Below are 17,218 nucleotides of genomic sequence, written 5' to 3'. Positions count from 1 at the left end.
CCATTGGAAAGACCTCTTCTGGCCGGGCAGGGTGGCTCATGCCTGTAATCCCAGCACTTTGGGAGGCCGAGGTGAGAGGATCGCTTGAACCCAAGAGTTTGAGACCAGCCTGTGAGACCCCCATCTCTACAAAGTGAGACGCCCCCCGCCATCTCTACAAAAAGTGAAAAAAAAAAAGAAAAATAGCGAGGTGTATGGGTGTACCTGTAGTCCTCTCTACTTGCGAGGCTGAGGCAGGAGGATTGCTTGAGCCCCAGGGCTCAAGGTTACAGTGAACTATGATCATGCCACTATACTCCAGCCTGGGTGACAGCGAGAAAGATACTGTCTCTAAAATAAATACCTACCTACAAACATACATACATACATGCATACATACATACTTTTCTATGTGGATCTCGTAGGAGACTCCTTCATCTCTTGCTGTACCAAGCTTGGAATCTGCTTTTCCTACGTTCATCAGTCTTGACGCACTCATATTTGTTCATATTTTCTTTTTGGCTTCCCTCCTACGCTGAGAACTGGAGGGAGAAAGAAGGGACGGGATTTGGGGCAAGCTTGAAACTGGGTGGTTGCAGGGCAGCAGTGTCGTGGGAGGTGCAAAAGCAGAAGAGAGAAAGAAGCTGGAGCTGAAGAAGCTGCTCCTGCACCCTGCTGGGGCTTCTCCCACCTGGGCCGGTCGTGTCATGGGCAGTGACCTGCCTCCTGCAGGGCTGGCGTCCTCTGGACTTCAACCCCTATGCTGAGCAGAATGGGGAGGGTCTGTTGGGGAGGCCTAAGGGCTGCAGAGTTGGGTTCACGGAATTGTCGTAAAAATGGGGACCTCACCCCATGGTTTTGGGATGGGACCTTGGCAACGAGAGGAAACTTACGGGAAGCTGTATATGAGGATTTGGTTCTGGAGCAGCATGGACAGCGGGTGAGGGTTGAACTGCACCAGGAGCCTGGCTCCAGGTTTGCCATTTGTTTGCTCCGGGAACATTCCCCCAGCAACTGCTCACGCCAGGCCTGGTGGCAGGTTCCGCAGGTGAGAAGTGAATAGACTGTGCTCTCCTGGGGCCCCCATCCCAGTAGGGGACAGGCAGTCACAGAGAGCCAAGTCCCTCGCCCGGGTGGTGCTGGGAAGGGCACCTGCTTCCCAAGATTCCTTTCCTGAGTCCACTGGGGCTGCACCCCACCCTTTTTCCCATCATTAGTGTCCCCAGATAAGCAGTGGGCCCAGTCCTGTCCCTCACATCTCCCCAGGAACAACTTGCTATGTGACCGTGAGCGAGTTCCTGGCTCAGTTTCCTCATCTGTAAGGGCAGGTCTGCTGCCTGTGACCTCTGGGGTCCCCTGTGTGTCTTCCATCCTGGCAGCCAGGGAGGCAGGCCCGGCAGGGATTTCCTGGCTGGCAGCTTCCTTTGGCCGAGGTCATCGCAGGCCAGCTGGGCCAGGGTGTTACAAGTTTGTCACATGCTGGGTGTTTGGAGTTCAAGCTGAACAGGTTTGGGGAACTCTCGGCCTCTGATCCCTCAGAACCTGGCGTAGGAGCCCCGCGAGGCAGGGACTTGATTGGTCTTTCAGGTGCATGGAGGCCAAATCAGGAGCCCAGGGCCGGGCCCGTGGCCTCCCTCAGGGCTGGTGAGAAGGAAGCATCATCGCCCGCGGAGAGGCCAAGTTCAGCCCTGGATCGGCTCTGGGTGTGAGTCCGGCTCCCTCCGTCCCTCCTTCCTTCTGTTCATACCTCTTAAGTAAAGGAGTTGTTATACTCAACCTCTGTGTTGCTGTCCCCTCAGCCACAGAAAAGGCTAATGACCCATCTTGCTTGATTAGAGGGAAGATGAAGTGAAGAAACCACGTGAGCACAGTGGCCTCTTCCCGTCAGCTGCTGTCATCCCCACTGTCCCCCCAGCGGCACCTGAGGGCTCTGTCTCCACTCGAAGGAACCCCAGCAACTGGACCATCTGGGCCAGTGGTTTGAAACCTTTGCCCCTGTCCCCTGACGACCTCGCACATTTCCCTCCCCTCAGCCCCCACTTCGGAGACCTTATCTGCAGAACTTCACTAAGCACCAGCACCGCCCCCCCAGCACAGCTGCCACGTTGCCACGCGTGAGACTCTGCTGAAGGTGTCCCTGGCCCTGTGCTTGAGCTGCAGTGTACAAACGCCTCTCCCAGGCGGAGTCTGACTCAGGTCTGCTGGGGCTGAGTGTCTGCGTGACTAACAAGCTCCCGGGAACGCCGATGCCGCTGGCTGGCCCGTGGACCACACTTTGAGTACATGGATCTAGACCACTGGTTTGCAAAGTCGGCTTTTAAAATTGCCAGTGCCTGGGCTGTACCCCCAACCAAGGAAACGAGACCCTCTGGGGTGGAGCGCAGGCGTCAGGACTGTTTCAGTCTCCCAAGGGGATTCCAGCGAGCACCTGAGTTTGAGAACCTCTGTTCCAGGGCTGCTCTGAGCTGACGGCTCAGCCCACAGCAGACTGTGGTGTCTCAGGTGGTCTGTGCAGCTGTTCTGTGGGCGGGAGGTCTACCGCAGCTGGCTTTGGAGTATTGGAAAGAGCTCTTCAGTCCCCGTTACCACGAGGACTGTGTCAGGGATGGGGTGCAGGCTTTGTTGTCCTGTGGTCCTGGATTCAAATCTTGGCTGCTTCCCTTGTTGACTAAGAGAACTCAGACATCAGGTTCTGCACCTCTCTGAGCCTCAGTCCCCTCCCCCACAGGGCTGCTGGGGGATTTGAGGAGCTCCCAAAAGGCACCCAGGTAGCTCCTGGTGCATAATAAGTGCTCAGTGAATGATGGTATTACATTTTTGTTTTTTTCCTTGCCTGACATCCTTGATTTACATGCGAGTCTACTGAGGCTCAGAGGTGGAGGCACTTTCCAGGGGCCTCACAGCAAGTCAGTGATGGAGCTAGGACTGAAACTCCGGGCTCCCGAATCCTTGCCACCCTCCTTTGGGTGCCTGCCTTACCTCTCTCCACTGTCTTCCCACCCCTGACTCCCAGCCTGGGGGCTCCATTTGAATGGGAGGAACCTCCACGGGGCACACGGGGGCTGCCCACTTTGGGAAGCCTGGTCCTGTTTTGGATGTGACCGTTCCTGGAAGCGGCTGGGGGGTCCTGCAGCTCCCCCTTGGGGACCTTCACCCAGCCCCCAGGGAATTCCAGCGTTGTCACAGGCTTGTCTTGCCCCGGCTCCCACACCTCCGCCTCTCCCCTACCTCCGGCAGAAGTGCACAACCGCAGACGCTGGCTTCAAATGAATTGTGCTCTGAGCATTTAGGGAGAGTTGTGTAAGGCTTCTGCGGCCAGCTTTGTGGCCTAACCAGCCTTGAGGACTGCTGTTCCCGGAGATCCCTCCTGATGCATTCGGGAGGAAGAGGTGCCAGGCAGGGGTCCCAACCCGGAGCTCTGGAGAGCATGTGTCCCTCAAACACTGGCAGCTCCTTCCCTCCCGCAGCGCTTCCCTGTACTCTCCTCCTCCGGGTTCTCGGGATTCCTGCCTCCAGTTTCTCTCCTCCCCTCCTGTCTTGAACTCACTTTCAGGAGTTTGTCTCTGTCGCACCAGCAGTTCTGCTCTTACCAAGGTCGCCAGCAGCCTCTAGGGTGCCAGATGCGGTGGGCAGTCCTGTCTCATCCTCCTTGATCCAGCGGCAGCCACGGTGGACGCTGCCAACCCTCCTCTTCCCTGAAACGCGTTCCACCTGGACACCGCCCTCCCCCGGTTCCCTCCCGTCACCAGCCGCCCCTCATCCCGCCTCTGTCCCTGGGCTCCTGCCTCCCTCCCTCCTTCGTCGCCAGGCCGCCCTGCTGATCTCATGAGGTCACAGGCACTCATGTGGCGTAGATGCGGAGGAATTCCAAAGTCATATTCTTATCAGACTCTCATGTCACCACTCACCTGACATCTCCCATGGGTGTCTAGAAAATATTTCAAATTTAATCCTCCCCAATCGAAGTAGTCTCTCCAGGAAGCCTCCCTCCCCATCTGGGCTGAGCAGAAAGGGACCTGCTCCAGCAGCTCAGCGGGAGTCCAGTGTCTTCCTCAGCACCCCACCCACCTCCCCAGATTCCATCCGCACCACTTCCCAACCGTGCGGGTCCTCCCCACTCCCAGCTAGGCCTCTTCAGCTGCTCAGGTGCCCCCATCTCTCCCTGGGTGGCGGGAATTAGTCACCTCCTAACTGGTCGCCCCAGTCCCAGTCTGTGCCCCGCCTGGAGCACACAGGGCCTAGCTGGCCCAGCAGGTCATCCCGCTCCTCCAGGCCTGCTCAGCCCGCCCTGTCCAGGCCTGCTTCCTCCTCCGCCCTGCAGCCCCGCCTGCCCCACCGTGCTCTCACTCCCAGCCTCCCTCCCCTCTTCCTTTTTTCTCCATAACCATCGCTGTGGTCTGATGTGCACTTGTTTGTTTATTCACTGTGTCTCCACTAGGACAGAGCCTGGGAAGGGTTTTTTGCCCCTCCTGTTCTCTGCTGTGTCTCCGGTGTTCACCCTGCTGAGCGGTAGTTACTGTTCACTGGGGCTGAGATAAATGGCCTTCAGAGGGACTTGGATGAGAGGCTCGCAGGAGATGGGGCAGGGGCAGGCACGGCCTCCCCAGGTGGTGGGGTGGGGGCAGGCCCTCCTACCAGTCACATTCCCCATCCGTGGACAGTGCGTACGGCCATGTCCCCATCTGACCGGGGAAGTGGTCTCTTGTTTTAACATGCTCTTCTTTGACAACGCCAGGGAGAATGGACGTCTTTTCATATTAATGGGCATTTGTGTTTCTCTATGAATTACCTCTTTATGATATTGTACGTTCAACGATTGTGTCCTTTGCCCATTCTTTATTTTTATTATTTCTTTAGTTTTTGTTGCATTGATTCATATCCCTGGTCCCAGCCATGCCTGGTCCATGGGAAGGCCCTGGAGAGGAGAGGCTCAGGTGCTGGCCACTGCCATGATGTCACCTCCTCCCCGACTCCCCAAAGCCGAGTGACATCTGAGCCCCAGGACAACCACTTGAGGTGTGGGTGGTTCTTTCCTCTGAGGCCCCATTACCTTGTGAGAGATGTCCCAGGTGGACAGGCAAAGCCGAGTTAAGTCCTCATGGGGTCCCTGTGTTGCTCTCTCTACTCGGGACTTGAGCCAGAGCCTCCAACTCTCAGATCCTTCTCAGTCTCGTCCCCCGTCACCTTCTCTGTCTCCCCCACTCTGGCTTCCTTCCTGTTTCTCAGTTGCAATATCTCCTGTATATCCAGGAGATTCCAGCGTGTCTGAGTTTCTCCTTTACCAGAAACCACTGGGGGCTGAACAAGAACGTGGTCACTTGGGAGCCAGGAGACCAGAGTCCTGGCCTTGTACTGGCATCAAACTCCCTGAAACTGAGCGTTTTTCCTCTCTAGGCCACACTAAACCACATGTAAAACTGCGTTATGTGTAGAGAACGTAACACGTTTTATTCAGCGAAACTTGGTTGGCAAAGCACCTGCACGTTGCAGACACACCATGCATCTGGCCTACTGTGTGCCAGCCAGTGGTAGGTGCTGGGACACATCAGTGACAAACAGCCTGTGCTGGCCCTCACGGAGCCTGCTGGGCAGACAGTAGTCAGTCAGCTGAGTAAATACAGGCTGCGTGATGGGGATAGTGCAAGTGAGAAGGGAAAACAGACTGGAGAAGGGAGGTTTTGCAGGGAGTGGGATTTGCAATTTCAAATAGAGTGGTTAAGGGAGGCTCACTGGGAAGGAGGCATTTGAGCAAAACCTCAAGGTTTTAAATGGGGGTGTGCGTGAGCCATGTGATCACGTGGGGAAAGCATGTTCCAGGCAGAGGGAACAGCCCGTGCCGAGTCCCTGATGCAGGAATGGACCACTGGAAATGTGAATGAAAGAATGAATGTGTCCTTGAGGCTGGGGACAGACCAATGCTGTCCTTGCATTGCCGTCAGACTGTTGGGGTTTTCTGACAAGCAAGAAATTATGACCCACAGGAGACGATGCTCCCCATTTCTGAGCCCTTCCCGTGAGCCTGGTGTGGACCAGGTGAGCCAGGTGTGGACCAGGTGTTTAGATCTGTTTTCTGCACAATCCTTCCCCATCTGCACAGATTGGATGGTGTATGATGTCCCCCTTTGCTTTCGAAGTCATGATTTTTTGTTCCGTGTAAATGAAATTTCCGGAGATTTCCCTCCTAGGGAAGCAGGGGAGCACAGGTGCAAGTGGCCAGACAGTTCTGAGCAAAGGCTGTGGGGAGTGCAGAGCAGGCCCCTGCTAACCCCCACTGTGTTTAAAAAGTTAAACCACTCTGTATGAAAATCTTAGGGAAGCAATGCTGCGCCTCTCTCCTTTCCAAAAACAGTTGATGCTGAGCTTGTTCAACCCTTCTTGATGCCTTGGATTTAGGACTATGAGTGTCATCCATCTTACTGGGGTTTTAAGGAGGGAGGTCCGTGGGCGTCTGCTAAGTCCGTCTTCTCGCCCGTGCGCTAAGTGGACACAGATTTCTTGGTGTCTGAGAAAATCTGTGCAGCGGGAATATCCTGGGTCTAGAATCACTCATTTCTTCGTTTCTTAAAGTTTGAGAGTCTGTTATTCACTCACTCGAAATTAGGTACAAGGATACGTGGCGAGCAAACCCGACATGTTCTGCCTTCATAGACCACAGGGTCCCCTGGGAGACCTGCGTTCCTCAAACAGTCACAGATGCCTGAGAAACTGCACACGTAGGGGCACGTGACCCAGGGCCGTTTTGCCTCAAGAGGGCGGCCACAGGAGTGTGACCAGAGCAGCGGTTCTCACTCCAGCTGCACAGAATTGCTGGAGAGATTCTGATGTCACGGCCTGGCGTGCAGCCTGGAACTCCCGGGTGACGGTAGTGAGTAGCCGGGGCTGCGGGGCACCAGGACGTGGTTCTGCCCAGATTAGCTGGAGTGACGAGAGCTGGAGGGGAGAGGTGGGCTGGCGGGTCAGTGGGGGCCAGGCTGGATGTATTAAGGAACTTGGGCCACATCCTGGGAGGCACAGGGCCCATAGGTTGCAGCCAGGATGTGTCATGGTGCATTTTGTTTTTGGAGGAGCAGACGGGAGGGGAGTGGAAGTGAGAAGCCCCGTGGGGAAGAGCCTTGCAGGAGACCCGGCTCGAGGTGGCACCAATGGTGGTGGAAGAGGGAGGAAGGCAGACCAGACGGGGTCTCGCAGGACAGGGCGAGCAAGGGACCTTGTTGACTCCCAGGTCTTCGGCTTTCAGGACAGGAACATGGTGCTGTTCACCAAGAAAAGGAGTGCAGGGGATGAGGGGGTCGTAATTTGGATCAGGACCCGAATTTAAGGGCCTTCCAGATGTGTAAGAGATGTCATGTCAGCACATGAATGGGTCCAAAACTTGGAGGCAGATGTGGGCTGGGCGTGAGCCCGGTGAGTCATCTATGTGAAGCCACGAGACCGGCCATCGGCCATCGAAGGCAAGGCCGGGGTGGAGTCGCCTAGGGAGGGAGTCGTGCTCAGGGAGGACGGGCTCAGCTTCAGATCCTGACCTGACCAGGTACGTGCTCTATGGCTCAAGGCAAGTAAGTGGTCTTACCTCGGCTGCCATAACACAGTTCCGTAGCCTGCGTGGCTTGCACGGTAGAAACTTATCTTCTCACGGTTCTGGAGGCTGGATGTTCGAGGTCAGGGTGACAGTATGGTCCAGTTCTGGTGAGGGCTTCCCTCCTGGCTTGCAGACTGCCGCCTTCGCGCTGTGCCTCACATGGCCTGTCTCGAATGTGCGTCTGGAGAGAGAGAGGGAGGAGAGAGAGAGTTTCCTCTGTCTCTCCCTCTTATAAGGGCACTAGTCCCACCATGGAGGTCCCACTCTCATGAACTCCCCTAAACCCGATGACCCCTCGAAAGCTCCACCTCCAAATACCATCACATTAGGGGTTGGGCTTCAACATATGAATTTGGGGAGGACACAAACGTTCAGTCTGTCACGTAGGTTAACCTCTCTCAAGTTTGTCTACCTCACAGGTTCACTGAGGGACCCGGGCAGAGCGTGGTACCCACAGGGCCTGCCTGGCACACGGTGTTTTCTCTCCCTTGAAATCGCCCTCCCATCCCCCTTCTGGGATGTGTCTGATGTCACTGCTACCCACTCTGTGTTTGCTTCAGCCTGACATGACAGCCCCTCTCTTCCTCTTCTGTTCCCTTTTCTGTCCTAACTGGCTGTGGACCTGTGACCCGCCCGACCGTGTGTGTTGGAGTTGCGTGTGCGCTGAGTGCGAGAGCCTCAGTCCGTGTGGCTTGTGCTCCTGCAGGACCCGCCGTGGGCCCCCAGCACCAGCCACGGTGCCTGCGTGCAGGGAGCCCTGTAAGAGCTCACGGGTCCGTGGGCGCTGGTCACGGCTGACTCAGACTTTCTTCAGTGTTCCCCGCTGCTCTCCGGATTGCGAAGGTTAAAGCGCTCTGCATAAGCGAGGCACTGGCTTGTCCAAACTCACTTGCATGGTGCCTGTGCCATCGCCAGGGCCATCCTGTGACGCTGTGCTCCACCCCCAGCCCCGGCAGCTGGACTTCCGCCTGTAGTGGGGCAGTGCTGGGAACTGGCACGGTGTCCTTGCACCTGAGACTCGGGGCTCTGCTGTCCCTGGGGGTGGGGCCTGGCCTAGGAAGGGTGTGTGGTCCTGTGATGACAGCGGCAAACCAGGGGCACCCGGTAAGGAGCACCTTTCTTGTCCATTTTAGAGTTCCCCTCTCTCCACCCATCCATTCATTCTTCACCTCAGTCCACGCATCCTTCACTGCTGCCTCCATCCACCACCCAGCATTGCCTGCGCCAGGCCCTGTGCTACGCAGGGGGGACCCAGCTGGGACAAGACCCAGTGTCTGCCATCAAAGACATTCTCTTTGGTGGAGCAGTAAAGAGCTCCGCAGCAAGGTGACTGCCGTGGCACGTGCTGGGAGTGAGCGGCCCAGGAAGGCACAGCACGAATAGAGAAAGAAAATGCAGAGGAGACTTGCTGGAGGGAACGGGGCCAGGTGATCGCTAAGGTGGGGAGGTCTGAGAAGGCGTCTTTGAGGAGGGGACACAAGCTGAGACCTCAAGAGAGAGCCGTGGGCAGAGGAGGGGGGTTGGAGGAAAGCAGGGGATGGGGGGTTCCGGGGAAAGAAGAGCCTGGCCTGAGAGACAGACAAGGGTCCCCAGAGGGAGAGCGAGTACAGAGCGAGCCTGGAGGCAGCAGGTGGCTTTGCTTTAACTGCAGTGGGGAGCCTCGGGCCACTGCTGCTCTGGGCAGTGACATGGTCCAGTGTCACTGTCGTGTCTGGAGGTCCCTATAAAGGCCACTCTGTTGCTTGGTGCAGAATGGATTGAGGGATCAGCTTGGTGGTGGGGGACCAGTGAGGTGGCTCTTGCCACAGTCCCGGGGCAGATGTGATGCCAAGGGTGGCACTGGACACTGGCAGTGGGAGTGGAGACACATGTGTGGATTTGAGGGCAGAATCAAGGGACCTGGAGCTGGACTGACTTGGGGGGTGAGGCTGAGGGGGCCGCACAGGCCCAGGCTCAGGGTGCATTGCTCCTCTGTGCACGGGGTTCAGGCGAGTGCGGTTGGTGGTCTCTGAGTCCATCGCCAGTTGGGAGCAGCAAAATGCATAGAAGGGGCAGAAAAGGCTGTGAGGCTTTGGTTGGAACAACCACACGTTTGGTGATGCCGTTTACTGAGCAGGGTGAGAAGCGTCCGGTGCGGATGGAGCCTGGTACGGGGGGAGCAAACTGGGGCTGTCCAGTGTCCCACCATGGCCGTGTTGAAGTGGAGGGGCCCAGTGGGCAGCTGCGTGTTTGAATCGGGAGCCTGCACAGGGGTTTGGGCCAGAATTCTGGGCAAAGTGTTGAAGCTGAGAAGCCCCACTTGACGCTCAGTCTCTGAGGACTGGTCAGGGCTCTGGCTCCTTCTCCCTCCATTGCATCACAGCGACTGAAAACATCTCACGTGTGCTGAGCTCTTCCTGGTCCCCAGAGTACTTCCCAGCCCTGCTCTGAGTTGCACGTCGGTGGGGATGGTCTTCATTTGATGGAGGAGGAAACCGAGGTTCAGAGACCAAGAGGCAGGAAATGACTTAGCCTGATCATTAAGCCGACAAGAATGAGGACCAGAGCTGCCCCCAGAGCCACCCTCAGGCCTCCAGCAGCCACCTGCCACCTCCTCCTGGGGTCATGACTTCTCAGTCTGTGTCTACCACCCGCAACTTCCACAATCGAAACACTGCTAATAACTGTTGGAGGCCGGTGTGCACTGTGCTGAGAGCTTTCTCTGAAGTTAACCATTGCAGTGACCCTACCAAATTGGGGTTTCCATTGCACATGGTGAGCCCGGAGCTCAGAGAGGTCCGTGACTTGCCGAGGTCACACAGCTAGTGAGTGGGAACCAGGAATCACGAGGTTATCGCATTAGCTGCTACCCGCCCCCCAACTATAAGAGCTCCACCAGGCGGACACCCTGAGCCGGGGAGAAGGCTGGCCCTAGTGGAAATGGCTGTGGTTGCTGTGGCCGCAGGAGCCAGAGGCCAGAACGGAGGTGGAAGGGGGCAGAGAAAGGCTGGGTAGCTGCAGGGGGCCGGGAGGCCGGGGCATTACAGTGACTGATCAGAATGTTTCTTAGATGCACAGGGGTGGTAGCAGAGAGGGAGAAGCTGGATGTTGATGATGTGGGGTTTGTCTGTCTCCAGAGCTGCTGCTGGTCCTGCTACACTCCGCTGTAGACATTTCCCCCAAGGGGCACATCACGGGGGGACCTACTGTGTGCCAGGACTGTTCCTTGTTCCCCAACAGGATGGAGTCCACGTTGTTCATGTCTCCAGGCAGCCTCCCAGCTGCCGTCTCTCCTCGGGTTGTGTCTCTTGGGGCACCAGCCAGCCCTGGGGTGGGGGCAGCCACTATCAGTGGAGATGGCCCCACTGGCTGTGGTGTGGCCTCCATGGCCTCCTTGTGGGCCCATAATCCTTGCAGGCCTTGGTGGCCCATCTGGTGCACAGACTCGCTGAGTGTGGGGCCTCGGTTTCCTCCTTGACTCTTGTTCGGGCGAGTGGGACGAGCTGACCACAGGCCTCGACTGCACGGCGTCGGGGAGGAACTCAAACGGGGGCAGCCCCGACCTTGAGAGGGAGACGAGTGACACAGGCTCTCTGTGCCGCCGTTTCCCATCTGCAAATGAGGGGTAATCATAGTGTCCACCTAGGTAGGTTGTACGAAGAGTAAGACAGTTGGTACGTGTAAAATACTGAGCACAGGTCGGGACACCCAGTAAGCACACACGTGTTGTTCTTATTTGGCAAATGTTTATTTTTGTTGTGCTAAGCTGAGGATGCAGCAACGAGCACGACAAAGGCCCTGACACTGGGATCCCGGAGCTCACGAGGAAGGCAGATGTCTCAGTATGTGCTTTTGGTTCAGTTTAACAAGTGAGGGGATGGGGACCCACAAGGGAAAGTGGGCGCCCAAGGGAGGGACACCTCACCCAGGGGGTAAAGAAGGCAGGCTTCTTGGAGGAGGTGGTGTCCCAGCTGGAACCTGAAAGAGGAGTGTGAGTTAGCTGAATGCAGGGAGGGGAGGAATGATGGTCTGGGTTACCTATCTTTTAAGTACATTTGTAAAGGCTCTTCTGAAAAAACCAAATCCCGTTCAATGGGCTGCAGTACAAGTAGGGCCAGACCATGTCAAAGGCAGCTGCCTCACATCTCTGTTGGGAAGTGACGTCACCTCTCTGAGATGCCCGACACGGAAGTGCCTGGCACAGGGTAGATGTCGAGTGTGGGGGTTGATGCCGAGAAGGGGACCTCCCTCACCCCCTGCCCTCCACATAGGTGTGTTTGTACCTTGGTAACAGAACCTCCCAGATGCTTTCTGCCCTGTGGGGGTTGGGGCCTGGCAGGAGGGGAGAACAGAAGGGCAGGTGGGGAAATGGAATCAGAGAAAGGTAAAGCTGTTGTCTTGATGCCACAAGAGTTCACTCCAGCTCACCTGCATGTCCACTGGGGGTCACCGAAGCTCTGCCCATCGTGGTGTCTCAGAACCGGGCTGGTGGACACTTGTCACCCACACTGCTGTGAGCACCTCCGGAGGGGAGAGAGTGTGGTGGGTGAGCATGGTGAAGTGCACACTGGTGGTTAAAGCTCAAGTGCCGGTGGCTGAAGCCAGGCACCTGGCCTCGAAGTGTCCAGAAAGTGCAGTCCTGCCTGGACCTGGGAAGTGGTAGCCAGCACTAAGGAACCCCTGGCGATGTCTGGGGCACCAGGCTGGCCTCCAGGTGACGATGTGTGTTGTTCCTCTTCCCACACAGCTACAGCCTCCGCCTGGCGTCCCGATGCCCTCCACCAGCAGCCCCGTACGTCACCCGGCAGTACAGGAAAGTCAAGGCCCCGGCTGCAGCCCAGTTCCAGGGACCCTTCTTCAAAGAGTAGACGCTCCGCCTGCTCCCTGACAGGTACGAGGCAGGACGGAGCAGCCTCTGGCACCAGGGGGTGGGTCTGGGGACCAAGGGGAGCTGGGCTTGAGTACTGGGTGGGAGGGAATGAGAGCAAGGGTGGGCCTGGTCGCTTGTGTGTGCCAGGCATGGCACGGGGCCTCCCTGCAGGAGCACGCTTGGCTGAGAGCCCAGATTCTGGACCACCTGGGTTCAGATTCCAGCTCTGTCACTGGCTGCGGGACTTCAAGCAAGTTACTTACTCCCTCTGGGCCTCAGTCTCCATATTTATAAAATGGGCACTACAGTAGTACCTACTTGTTGGGATGCTTGTGAGAGTTACAAGTGTCAGATGTGCAAAGCACCTAGAACAATGCCTGCGACATGGTGAGCCCCAGATAGGGATTAGCTCTCGTTATTGTAATAGTAATGATAATCATAAAAATAGTAATTATACTCAGTACTCAACTGAATCCTTCTGGACTTGTGGAGTCTCTATCCCCATATGTATTTGAAGGTAAAAATAATACAGGTTTTATATCCCTATCTCAAAATCTGAAATCCAAATGCTCCAAAATTTGAAACTTTTTGAGTGCCAACATGATGCTAAAAGGAAATGCTCATTGGAGCATTTCAGATTTTGGATTCTAGGATTAGGGATGCTGAATCAGTGAAGGTATAATGCAAATATTCCAAAATCCAAAACTATCTGAAATCTGAAATACTTCTGGTCCCAAGCATTTCAGGGACTACTTCAGGGATACTCAACCTGGACTAATCCATAAAATATAAAGCTTACTTTATGTTGAGCCAAAATTGTCTTTTCCCAGGTTTTCCGGTGGTGAAAAACCTGGAATCATTCTAAATTTTCTGACGGTAACACACAGAAGGCAGACTTTCCATTTTTGGAGCGCCTGGGCTCTGCCTCCCTGTTGGCAACACAGCACAGTTGCATTTGTTGTGTCCCCGAGGTCAGCGTCCCAAAGCATGATCGGAGGACACGTCCATTAGAAGATCTGGGGCACCGTTATCAGTACAGACCTGGGGTCCCCTCCCAATGTACAGAACAAGCATCCTGGTGGGCGTGGCCTGGGAACCTGCATTAGCAGGTGGCCCTGTGGTTCTGGGACACACTCACGTTTGGGGATGCCTGCTCAACACAGGGCAGGGGTTAGACCACTAGCCAGGGTCGTTTGGAATGAGAATTTAATTGTTTAAGGCAAGAACGGGCTGAATTCTGAAAGTTTGGGGATTTTTGTGTTATACTAGGAAGCAAAGACTCTTCTTCCCTTCTGCCTGCCCTCCCACTCCAAGACCTCACTCACTTCTCTCTTTCTTAAGTGGTTGGGGTTTCCGGCTTGGCTTTATTCCTCTGGGGGTGGGGAGGGGGATGATAGTAAAATCCACCTTCCCCAGAGAGCCTGTTGCCTGCAGCTGACGCTGAGCCCGACTCTCTGGAGCCAGCTGCTCCCTGACAGGGGACTTGACCCGGAGCCGGAATCCTATGGAACAAAGTTGAAATGGATCTAAGATAGCACAGAGCTGGGAGGGCTCAGAGATGAACCCTCTCCTCCTCCCATTTTATAGATGGAAAAATTGAGGCCTTGAGAGCAGAGACTTGGCTAGAGTCTTCTGGAAAATGGGAGGCAGTGCCAGAGGAGCAGTTCCCAACTCTGGGTCCCGTTCCTGTCCTGGGATCCTCCCTGTGGCGGAGGCTGCTGCATGAGCCTCTGTGTTGCTGGGTGCTCTGGGCATGGCTTCCACCCCACAGCAGGTTCTCTGCAGCCTGCAGGAGAGCTGGGTGCCACCGGGCTGGCTTCCCAACAGACTGCGTGGTTTCTGTCTGTGGCCACTGCAGTCCCAGCGAGGATGACAATGTGCTGTACACAGCATTTGCCAAACCTTCTCAATCCAGGCTCTCCCCAAGGCCAGGCACCATCCTAGACGGCTGCATTCTTTTTCCTTCTTCTCAAACATATACAGCTCCCCAAGCTAAGCGCTCAATAGAATAGAGGCCGAATGTACTTTGCATCTACAACTAACAGGCTCTCTTTGCTCATCTACGATGAATGTTCTAAATTGAACAGTTTAATTTTTAAGTGACTGAAACTTGCTCCTTAAAATCTTATTTAACTTTTTTCTATTTATTTTTTAAATTTGTATTTACACCAAGCATGTGCTACTTATTTTATTTTTAAGGATTTGGGTTTTTTTAAAAAAAAAAAAAAAAAATCTTACACTGTTTGCCTTAGTCAGCTCAGCTGCCGTAACAGAATACCACTGACTGGGGGGCTTCAGCGTTTAACAGAAATTTATTTCCTGACCGTTCTCGAGGCTAGAAGTCCCGGATCAGGATGCATAGTTGAGTTCTGGTGAGGGCCCACGTCCTGGCTTGCAGACGGCCACTTTCTTGCTGTGTCCTCGTGTGGTGGTCGTGGCGGACGGACAGCAAGCTCTCTTGTGTCTCAGAAGCCCACTAATCTCTCATGAGGGCCCCTCCCTGGTGACCTCATCTAACCCTAATTGCCTCCAAATAACATTACACTGGGGGCTTCAGTATGTGGATTTTAGGGGACACAACTCAGTCAATAGCACTAACAGAGCTCCAGGAGATTTTTTAAAATGCCATGGCAAAGCATTTGAGCACAGGAAGGTATGTACAGATCAACATCCTCATTTTACAGACAGGGAAACTGAGGCTCAGAGGGGCACGTGGCAGAGTTGGCATCAGAGCTCTGGTCTTCTGACTCTATGGTGGATGCTGGACTTGAAGTGGGCTGCGCCCCCTTCGTGCAGAATCACACATGCATGTGGGTCTTGTTCAGAGACGAGGATGGCACTCTTGGAGGGCCCGTGAGCCAGGCTGCCTCGCTCCTGCCGCCCTTCCCAGGTCGGAGGCTCCGTAACTGTCTGCTGGATGGGCCAAGTAGAGCGAGGCGTGGACACAGGAGCTTGGCTTCCTCCTGTCCCTGCCTACTGCTCGCCCCTGCTGCACCCCCCTTTCCTGTCTCAGGCACAGCCCAGAGCTTCTGTTCACTCTCAGGCATAGGAAAGCGTCACCAGCCCGGTGTGGTGTCAGGCTCCCTGTGCACATCCCGTCTTAGCCCACCCTCGGGGCCAGCGGACTTCTCCTGGGGGGCTGAGTGGGGAAGTTCATGGAGGGGACCAGTGCCTCTCATGTTCCCAGCCACTGTTGCTGTCCTCGTCTTGGCTGTTGCTGCTCCTTGGCCAAGCCTGGCCAGCCTGAGCCCTTTGTGTCAGGCCTCCTGACACTGTCCCTGTCCTGCTGTCCTGGGAGGGGGGTGGGTAGAGGTCTCCATCTCCCTCATATGAGAGCTCCCCTCCCCTCCCCTCAGGCCCAGCCCCTGCTGCCGTGACCCCTGCAGAGGGCTGCCCCCTCCGTGGGGGACTGGCGGGATGGTTCCCTTATGGAGCCCACTCAACCCTCAGGAAACCCACAGGCTCTGGCCACGCCAGGCCGAGGGAGTGTGGCTGCTCCGAGTCAGCCCCGGCTCAGCTTTCCTTCCCTCCCCCAGTTCCTGGGTGCGGGCAGATGGCCGGGCCTGTCTGCAGCATAAGCAGGTGTTCCCCGGGAAGGGAAGCTCCCTCTCTTGAACGCTCCCTCTCCACCGCAGGCAGCTCCTTCCAGCACCATCAGGAGGTTTCAGGGGGTTGGGATTAACAGAGCCAAGTGGTTAAGTGCGGTTTCTGGAGCTACACCCTCGGTGGGTACTCCACTCCTGTGTGTTTCTAGTCACTCATCTGTGAAACGGGTTAACAATGATAATGCCTCTCTCGTGGGTACCTGAAAAGCCCTTAGGAAAGTGCCTGGTATGCAGTAAGCCTTCCATAAACAGAACTCCTCTTGTTATTGATTTATTATTATTAGCAATAGTAATAATAATAATGGTTATTTTTAGTAATAGTAACCGTGATCGGGTCCACAGGGTGAGAGAACTGTACCCCTGAACTTGGCCCAGCAAGTTCAGTGCAACACAGCAAACGTTATGTTCGCTTACCCACGTGCCCCACTCTGTGCCAAGCGCCGTGAGCGTGGTTTCCGTGGAGGACGGTGTGGGCAGAGCCACCCCCTCCTGACGGGAAGGACACACGGGCTCCGGAGCGAGCTTGACCCGGCCGGGGTCTCGCCTCTGTGATTCGTCATCATCGGCTGACTTGGAAAAGTTATTTCTCCTCTCTGAGGCTCTATTGCTTCCATGTAAAATGGGGATCAGGGTCTCCCCCATGAGAACGGAGCGCAACCGCCATGGAGAACTGGCGGTGTTGACTGACACTGGACACCGGACCCCGCAGTGCCATAGCCAGGGACACACTCAGCAGAAATACGTGCCCACGGGTACCAGAAAACCTGTACAAGAATGCTCATGCGTTAGATATGCACACCCTACCACCAGCACGTCCACTCTGCAGACATGTATATACGTTTGTCATACGTGTCTTCTAGACACATGCAGGAATGTTCCAGCAGCATTACTCACATTGCCCCCAAACCGGAAACTACCGGGTTGTGCACCAGGAGTGGAATAGGTGGATAAACATGGCACATTCCTGCAAGAAACACCGTACAACCTGACGATCGAGGGAACTGTAGCCACGTGCTCAGAGTGGATGAATCTCACAAACACGCCACGAGGAAGAAGCCAGACACAGAATATGATTCTGTTTATTTAAGTTAAAAAATGGGCAAACTAGTCTATGGTGGTAGAGATCAGGATAGTGGCTACTCTGGTGGGCGGGTCGGGTTAGTGTATCCTAAACGGGGCGGGGGGCGCGGGACAGTGGGTGCCGGT

At 55.6% G+C, this 17,218-nt stretch overlaps 1 protein-coding gene across 5 annotated transcripts in view; it reads left to right on the top strand.

Moving 5' to 3' along the window:
• The window catches only part of PRDM2 (PR/SET domain 2), a 113,863-nt gene extending 101,435 nt beyond the window's left edge, over nucleotides 1-12,428 (top strand). For 4 of the 5 annotated variants that reach the window (XM_045548676.1, XM_045548677.1, XM_045548681.1 and 1 more), the window contains one exon: nucleotides 12,285-12,422. In XM_045548676.1, coding sequence (XP_045404632.1) covers nucleotides 12,285-12,405 — 121 coding nt within the window. In that variant the 3' untranslated portion in view covers nucleotides 12,406-12,422. Of the gene's footprint in view, nucleotides 1-12,284 lie in introns of all 5 variants that reach the window. The other variant, XM_045548675.1, reaches the window with a different exon arrangement.
• The last annotated feature ends 4,790 nt before the right edge of the window (nucleotides 12,429-17,218 follow it).

The sequence above is a fragment of the Lemur catta genome, chromosome 3 (genome assembly GCF_020740605.2).
Source record: "Lemur catta isolate mLemCat1 chromosome 3, mLemCat1.pri, whole genome shotgun sequence".
Classification (NCBI taxonomy): Eukaryota; Metazoa; Chordata; class Mammalia; order Primates; family Lemuridae; genus Lemur; species Lemur catta.
The sequence above is the reverse complement of the archived record's forward strand: the minus strand, read 5'-3'. Positions and strand labels throughout refer to the sequence as shown.